General features: G+C 54.9%; 1 protein-coding gene across 3 annotated transcripts; it reads left to right on the top strand.

The window, feature by feature from the left end:
- Window positions 1-581: 581 nt before the first annotated feature.
- Window positions 582-6,908, top strand: S100A16 (S100 calcium binding protein A16). Of its 3 annotated transcripts, none has more exons than XM_053591131.1 (3): window positions 582-753; window positions 5,819-6,004; window positions 6,241-6,908. In XM_053591131.1, exons 2-3 carry the CDS (start codon window positions 5,852-5,854, stop codon window positions 6,397-6,399), a joined length of 312 nt encoding a protein of 103 aa, XP_053447106.1. In that variant the 5' UTR covers window positions 582-753; window positions 5,819-5,851; the 3' UTR covers window positions 6,400-6,908. The 3 variants fall into 3 exon arrangements, with proteins under 3 accessions (XP_053447106.1, XP_053447108.1, XP_053447109.1); XM_053591133.1 differs by lacking the exon at window positions 582-753 and adding an exon at window positions 1,023-1,176; XM_053591134.1 differs by lacking the exon at window positions 582-753 and adding an exon at window positions 5,028-5,203.
- Window positions 6,909-7,986: the final 1,078 nt, after the last annotated feature.

Genomic DNA, 7,986 nt, shown 5'->3' with positions numbered 1-7,986 from the left:
TTTTTTTTAATTATTTTTATTGTTAAATCATAGCTGTGTACATTAGTGCAATCAAGGGGTACACTGTGCTGGTTTCATATACAATCTGAAATATTCTCATCAAACTGTTCTGAGCTGGCCACTTTCTGTGGGTGGAGGGTGGGTTTCCAGAAGAGTCCTCTACTGTTCATGATGAAACTTAGGGGTGGGTCTTAGGGGTTCCTTATGGGCTAGATTGAAGACCAGGGAGCTGGACACTGGTTCCTGCTGTCTGCATTCTGACTTGAGCTCCCAGAAATCAGGTGAAATCCTAACAGCAAGGAAGTGTCTGTGGCCAGCTAGGCTATCCTGGAATGCCAACTGAAATTGTCTAATGGGGGGCCCCTGAAACCAGGTTCCCAGTGACCCAGGTAACAAGGGCAGGTGATAGTCCTTCCCTTCCTTTCTCCACCCTGTCAGGTTCTGCTCAGGCCCTGTGGGGTGAGGAGGGTAGGGTTGGGGGAATGCCAGCTTCACCACTCCCTCTGGGGTGGGGGGAGAAGGTGTTAAAAAAGGTGTGTTTCCCTTTAACAAGGGCCCAACCCCAGGGCCAAGTAGAGAGGAGCTCAGCCACTATCTCCCCACTGAGCCAGCTCAGCTCAGCGGGCAGGGCCAGGAGGGAGTGGGACAGATTCTGGGAGTGCAGTGGGGAGGAGTCCCGGCTGGGCTGAGTGCAGAGAGCCGCCTGGCAGTGCCAGAGCCCCGTGGAGCAGAGGAGCACGGAAGCGGAGGCAGGTGAGCAGCCCAGGCCTGCCTGGGAGGTCTGGGGCTGCCGGAGGGGACCTCGGGACTGGGAGGCCAGGAGAAGGGGCAGTGAAGGAGGTCTAGGGAGAAGGGCCTGCCAGAGACAGGGCAGGAAGATTTGGCCAATCATCAACTTTCCCCAAAGGCCAGTTTGGGAACAAGGAGTCCTGGTGGGGCTGGGCTGGGTGAGGCCTTCAGGGGGTTGGATGGGGTGGTAAGACCCCCTCCCTGGCCTAGCACCTAACTGGTCTCCTCTCCAGGGGCTGGGCCACTGGGCAGAGCATTCTGGAGCTCTCTCCGCAGCTGCTCAACCCTCCGCAGGCAGAGAAGGGCAAATGTGTGTTGATGGCGGTGAGGGCAGTCAGATCCTTGGTACAGGCCTCCCTGGACTCTAGGAGCTGTGTCCTGCTTGAGGTAATGGGATCTGGAGGAACCAGGGAGGGCCACAGGGCCTGAGACTGGAGAGAAGAGGTAGGGGCAGAGGTCTTCCCTACCTCCCAATCCAGGCAGCTCCCTGGCAGCAGGCCCCACTGGGCTCTGAGAGCTGTTCCCTGAGAGGGGTGATAGACCCAGTGGGAGCCTAGGTGCTCTGGGGAGAGGGAAAGGGCAGCAGGGAGAGCTTCTGCACCTCAGAACCTAAGCAGGTCCTGGCTTGACTTGCTTTGCTTGGCAGAGCCACCTGCACCAGAGGAGCCCTCACACCCAGCCCAGTGGGGGGAGGACAGGGCAGCTGGGTGTGTGTGTCTGTGCTACACTGCTCCAACTCCACTTGTTTGGAAACATTTCAGAAGCAGAAATGAGTGAAAGGTTGATGGGTCACTCTAGCAGGAGGAGTCAGGAATGGCAGAGTCTGTGTGTGTGTGTGTGTGTGTTTGGGGGTTGGTGAGAGGGAGAGAATTAGATGCAGGAGTCCTGTGAAGGTGGGAAGGTTGAGGCAGGGGCACCTGTGACTGGCCTCTATGGACCTGGAAAAAGAGTGTAAGAGGGCAGGGAATGGGGTTGTTGAGGCTGGGGAATTCTTTTGAGGCAGGGGCACCTGGAATGACTGGCCTCTATGGACCTGGAAAAAGAGTGTAAGAGGGCAGGGAATGGGGTTGTTGAGGCTGGGGAATTCTTTTGAAAAAACCTTACAAATAGAGATAGCATTACTAGCCCAATTTAGATCATAGCTTCCCTGTATATTGAAGGCAGTGGGGAAAAATGAACAACATAAGAAGGGAATGAATGAAGAGAAGAAATGCATTACTGAACAAGAGGGTGAATGAATAAGAGTGAATACATGAGTCAATGAATGAACAAGCAGATGAATGGTGAATAAGTGATGGAGTGAATTGGAGGAAATGGAAGGGACACCGACAATGCCAAAGTTAGGCCAGGCTCTGGAGAGAACAGTGCTGAGGAGGGACAGGAGTCCAGGGACACGTCCCAGCACTTGGAAGCAGTGTCAGACTCAAGCCCACCAGGGGTGAGAAGAGAAGGTGAGCTTTGGAGGGTGTGGCAGGTGTTCAGGGACATGAAGGAGTGAGTTGAAGGAGCCTGGGCAGGTGGGGGTGGGGTGGGTCCCTTGTGGGTGGGAGGGTGGAGCTGGAGTGGCTGAGATCCAGAGGCATGAAGTCAGGGCAATTTGGGCTTTTGGAGAAGTCAGCAAGCTGTGCTGAGGTGGGCAGGCGGGGGTGGGAGTCTCCTGGTTGCTCAGTGATGAGTCAGCCCAGGAGGAGACAATGAGAGCTGGTTGGGGGGGGAGGGCTAGGGCCCAGGTGAGAGGGCCCTTTGGAAGACACATGGTTCCTCATTCCCAGTTTTTTGGAAGGCTCTGGTGTACACTGCCCACTCAGGGGATCTACCTCCTGCTTGTCCATGCCTGGGGCCCCTGGGCCTGGCTCGTCGGAGGTAGGGCAGGCGGAAGAGTAGGTGGCTGTGGGATGGGTGGGGTGGCAGAGCCTGACTCCTGGCCCCCAAGGGAGGGAGGGAGGATGAGGCTAATGACCCTGCTCTGATACCTTTCCTTCAGAAAAACCTTCAGGAAAGCAATTGTCCAGATGGTTATCTCTAGTGCTATCTCATTTACAAGAAGAAGGTGGGGAGGAGGGCAGATTAGTGGGAGGAGGTCTGGGAACTGAGGCGACCTCTCTGGGTGACCCAGCACTCCTGAGAGCAATTAGCAGACCATTTCTTGGGGCTCTTCTTTGTCCTGCCTGGCTGCAGCTTGAGGCAGGGTAGGTTTTGGGGTATGGTATGGAGGAAGGGCAGGAGGAGACTCCTCTGCTCAGAGAAATGACTCCAAGAAGGCAGGTGGTGGGAGAGGTGGGCTGGCCAGTGGGGGAGGCACACTCCCAAACACCAATCTCTTCCTTTTCTCTTTCCCTATTTCCCATAAGATTGCTTACTTAGGGAACAAGGTTTCAGATGGCTAAGGGTGGGAGTTTTTCTCTAAATTCTCTTCCTACTCCTAAGGCTTGGCTAGGGGTAGGCTTGGCACAGTCCTTCTTCTTTTTTTCTTTTTTTGTAGAGACAGAGTCTCACTTTATTGCCCTGGGTAGGGTGCCATGGTGTCACACAGCTCACAGCAACCTCCTACTCCTGGGCTTGGGTGATTCTTTTGCCTCAGCCTCCTGAGTAGCTGGGACTACAGGCACCCACCACAACATCTGGCTATTTTTTTTGCTGCGGTTTGGCCGGGGCCGGGTTTGAACCCGCCACCCTTGGTATATGGGGCCGGCGCCCTACCCACTGAGCCACAGGCACTGCCCAGAACAGTCCTTCCTTAAACAGCTACAGTTTCCAGTTTTCAGAATCCCAAGGAACACTGTCATGGGCCTGGGCTACCACCCCCACCAAAGGCAGGGGAGCAGACAGATCCTGGGATAACAATAGTCTTCCTCTTCATTTGTGACTGTCAGTTTCTGTGAAAGTCTTACACAGGTATAAACACTGAACTGCACGGTCACACAGTTGAACCGAGTGTGTGGAAAGACTGTCCCTTCCCTTCCCTTTCCTTTTTTTGAGGCAGAGTCTCACTTTGTCGCCCCTTCTTGAGTGCCATGGAGTCACAGTTCACAGCAACCTCAAACTCTTGGGCTTAAGCGATTTTCTTGCCTCGGCTTCCCAAGTAGCTGGGGCTACAGACGCCCACTACAGTACCTGGCTATATTTTTTTTAGAGACGGGGTCTTGCTCTCGCTCAGGCTGGTCTTGAACCTGTGAGGTCGGTCAATCCACCTGCCTCAGCCTACGAAGTGCTGGGATTACAGGCATGAGCCATGGTGCCCAGCAAAAGTGTGGTTTTCTGCAGCCTGGTACTCAGGATAGTTTCTCAGGCCAGAGTGGCCTGGCAGGGAGAGAAGGGTGGGGCTCCCTTCCAAAAGTGCCCTGCCTGCCTCCCTCTCCTGCCTTCTTTCCTCCTGGCCTATTCCTTATAGTTTTCATCCTTCCTTTACAAGAAGCCTCATGAAGGAAAAAGCTTAGAAAAGTGACTGGGAGCCTTGGATACTTGGTATCAGGGATAGAAGGAGGTGCAATTTTTTTTTTTGAGACAGAGCCTCAAGCTGTCACCCTGGGTAGAGTGCTGTGGCATCACAGCTCCTGGGCTCAACCTCCACTCCTGGGCTCAAGCAATTCTCCTGCCTCTGCCTCCCAAGTAGCTAGGACTACAGGTGCCTGCCACAACCTGGCAATAGCCTGGCTATTTTTTGGTTGCAACCGTCTTTGTTGTTTGGTGGGCCCGGGCTGGATTCAAACCCACCAACTCAGGTGTGTGTCCCAAAGTCTATGAATACTGCTATTTGGTGCAGAAAGTACAGTAACTGCATTTAAGAAACACTATGCTTGTCTCAGGAACCAGGTAAGATCCAGAAAGAGACTGTGGCCATACCAGTTAGCTGGGTACAGCCAGTGTTGGCTGAGCGTGGAGACAGATGTGCCTATGGGAGTTGGGCAGAGCACCAAGGGCAGGGATCAGGGTGGGCTTCCCATGGGGTGAGACATAGTGGGGGGGGGGAGGCAGGCCTGAGTGATGGGCAGGGCAGCAGGATGGCCACGAGGAGGTTGGAGAGCAGGTGGCAGGGGCAGGAGGCTGTGGTGGGACTGGCGAAGCAACTCTCCTTTCCATGTCAAACTATGGCTGCCCAGGCCCCAGTGGTGGCCATGTCAACCAACCCTGGCCAGTTCCAGATGGGGGCGGGTGGCTGGAGCTCATTCCTGGGCTTAGGGAGGGGAGTCTGCTTTGCCTGGGTTGACTTGGGGGGGCTCTGGGCATGGGCGGTGACTCATAGTAGACCCGCCTGCTCCCTTCACATCCTGTTATTCAGAAGGCTATATCCGTTTTGAATGTGAATGTCTTTTGTCCTGGGGTGAGAGGGTGACGTATGTGGCCTCTGGCAGGCTGCTGCTGTGTCCTGGGTCTGTCTGTAGCTGGGGCAGAACTGGGCCTGGCTACTCCTGAGGTATTGGGGTAAGGGTGGGGTGCCCTTACATCCTGCTGTTTATTTAGGAGCTGTTGTACAGGAGGAGAGGCTAGCAGGCCCTGGGGGTGGGGGTGGGAGGCTGCACAAAACCCAATTTAATATATCAGGACCTTATTCAAAGAGGCCCCGGTAGCCTAGGACTCACTGCCCTAGAGCCTAATGAAGGACTAGGGAGGGCCTAGGTCCCTACCTCCTGCTTGGACCTGGGACTTGGCCTGTCCTAGGGGTAAGAGGCAAAAGCCCCCTCCTCCTTGGCTCATCCACAGCAGCTGTGCTGGGTTCCAGGGCAGGGAGCTGGGTGGGTCAGGTGCAGAACAGCTGGGCGGTTACTCTCAGCCTTGTCCTGTGGGGAGCTTCTTGCTCTCTGAGAGCTGCCGCCCAGTGCCTGGGGCTGGGGATGGCCTGGAGAACCTGTCAAGGTGGTTGAGCTGGGAGCATCTGGATTAGAAGAGCCACATAGATTTCATTCCAGAGCCCACCCTTGTGGGCCCCCTACCCCCATGTTCTCCTTTCCATACCTCCTCCCTTCTCCAGAAGAGGAGCCAGCTGGGGAGGGGAGGCACACAGATTTCTTCTCATCTCTCCTCCACACAGTGCCCAGGCCCCCCTAGGAGGTGACACGCTGAGATGGCGGACTGCTACACAGAGCTGGAGAAAGCAGTTGTGGTACTGGTGGAAAACTTCTACAAATATGTGTCTAAGCACAGCCTGGTCAAGAACAAGATCAGCAAGAGCAGCTTCCGAAAGATGCTCCAGAAAGAGCTGAACCACATGCTGACGGTGTGTGGACTCACCCCAGGGCCTTGCCCCTGCCTGCCCCCATGCAGCTTTGGTCCTTTTAGAGTTGTCCCTGCCCTGGGGTCCCCTGCCTGCAGCCCTCTGTCTTCTCAGGATGCCTAAACCTTGCTCTGTTTGCATCTTTCAAGAACAGCTACCGCCCAGGCCAGATCCTGGGACACTGCCAGCCCCTCTCTGGGGCTGACCCTTGGCATTGCTGACCCCCACTTCCTCCCCAGGACACGGGGAACCGCAAGGCTGCAGACAAGCTCATCCAGAGCCTAGATGCCAACCACGATGGCCGCATCAGCTTTGATGAGTACTGGGCCCTGATAGGCGGCATCACCAGCCCCATCGCCAACCTTGTCCGCCAGCAGGAGCAGCAGAGCACCAGCTAGAGTCCTCCCGGCATGCGCCCAGGGTCTCCCCAGGCCCTTCCTCCTTCCCCAGACCCAGTCCTGACCCTTGCTGAACAGGGACCTCTCAGCATGGGGGTACTAAGACCCTGAGGGTCTTAGTTAGCAAGCCCTAGGGTCCCTTCTGTAAGATGTCAAAGCTGTTTGGGGACCCCAAGAGTTTCCTCATCTGTTCAGTCCATCTAACCTTTCGACATCTGATGTTTCTGCCTGACCCCTGGAAGTCAGCTGAATACTTGAAGTCCCCCAGCTCTTGGTGGTGACAGCAGTAGCAGAGCCCTCTCCCCTTCCCCTTAGCCCTCTGTTGGGTAGGGAAGCACTTCCAGGGACACCCCTCTAGCTGTCTCTGAGTCCGGGAGTAAGTTAGGCAGGGCTGAGCCTCCTCCCTCTGCTCAGCCACTGACGTAATGGTAATAAAGCCTGATTCATAGTTTGTATCCCCCTCACCGGGTCCCATTGTGATGTTCATTAAAACTTGACCGCTTCTTGGACACTTCTTATGCTTGGTGGTCTTTGCCCTGGACCTGGTGGCAAGGGGGAGTCTCACAGAGAAACCTGAAGGCAGAGCAAGAGGCCAGAACTCCTGGCTCCAAGCAGGCACTGTCAGCCACGAGCCAGCAGCTCCCTCCCTCTTATTCCATGAAGGGCTGAAGGCCATGTGTCACCACCTCTGGTTCCTCACAGCCCAAACTCAGACTCATATTCAACTCCCAGGTACACAGTAATTCTCATTTAGTCCTCACTGTGATTCCACAAGAGAGGGGCCATGACCTCAGTCTTGAGGCCCTGTGGCCCTGAAGTCTCATTAATAGATTATTCCTATAGGGAAGTAGGGGTGCAAGGAAGGAGAGTGGGAGGCCAGGGGGAAAGGAAACCATGGCCTGTAGCTGCTGGAGGGACAATGCCAGTTTCTCAGTTGCTCTCCTGCTTTTGCACTGAGGAAACCCCAGGAGGAAACCCAGCCTGCAGAGCTTGGGGTCAATGGTTTCCAAATGGGGCAGTGTGCCCCAACATTTAAGATTTTCCAAAAGATGCACAGCCACAGATAGTTTTACTGAAGTCCACTCCTTAACCCTGTAAAACTGCCAAACAGCTGTGCTCCAGGTGTCACGCAGCTCCTGCTTCCCCACTTTTGGATCACAATATCCCTCCCAGTTGCAAACGGAGGGCATACCCTTGACCTGTGGTGGAGATTACCATGCTGCCTTGACTGGATGGTGAAGAAGTTAGGTCAGGTGCAGTGGCTCATGCCTGTAATCCTAGCACTCTGGGAGGCTGAGGCCAGCAGATTGCCTGAGCTAACAGGTTCAAGACCAGCCTGAGCCGGAGTGAGACCTCATCACTAAAAATAGCTGGTCATTGTGGTGGATGCCTGTAGTCCCAGCTACTCGGGAGACTGAGGCAAGAGAATTGCTTGAGGCTCAGTCCCTGTAGCTCATTGGCTGGGGCACCAGCCATAATACACCGGAGCTGGAGGGTTAGAACCCAGCCGGGGTCTCCAAACAACAATGACAACTACAACCAAAAAAAAAAAAAAAAAAAAAAAGAAACAGCCAGGCATTGTGGCAG

The sequence above is a fragment of the Nycticebus coucang genome, chromosome 5, assembly GCF_027406575.1.
Source record: "Nycticebus coucang isolate mNycCou1 chromosome 5, mNycCou1.pri, whole genome shotgun sequence".
Taxonomy (NCBI): domain Eukaryota; kingdom Metazoa; phylum Chordata; class Mammalia; order Primates; family Lorisidae; genus Nycticebus; species Nycticebus coucang.
The sequence above is the reverse complement of the archived record's forward strand: the minus strand, read 5'-3'. Positions and strand labels throughout refer to the sequence as shown.

Excerpts from the sequence above, each read along its gene's own strand:
- S100A16 (XM_053591131.1), top strand. The coding sequence starts at position 5,852 with ATGGCGGACTGCTACACAGAGCTGGAGAAAGCAGTTGTGGTACTGGTG. Across the intron at positions 6,005-6,240 it reads AGCTGAACCACATGCTGACG|GACACGGGGAACCGCAAGGC; the intron begins GTGTGTGGACTC and ends CTTCCTCCCCAG.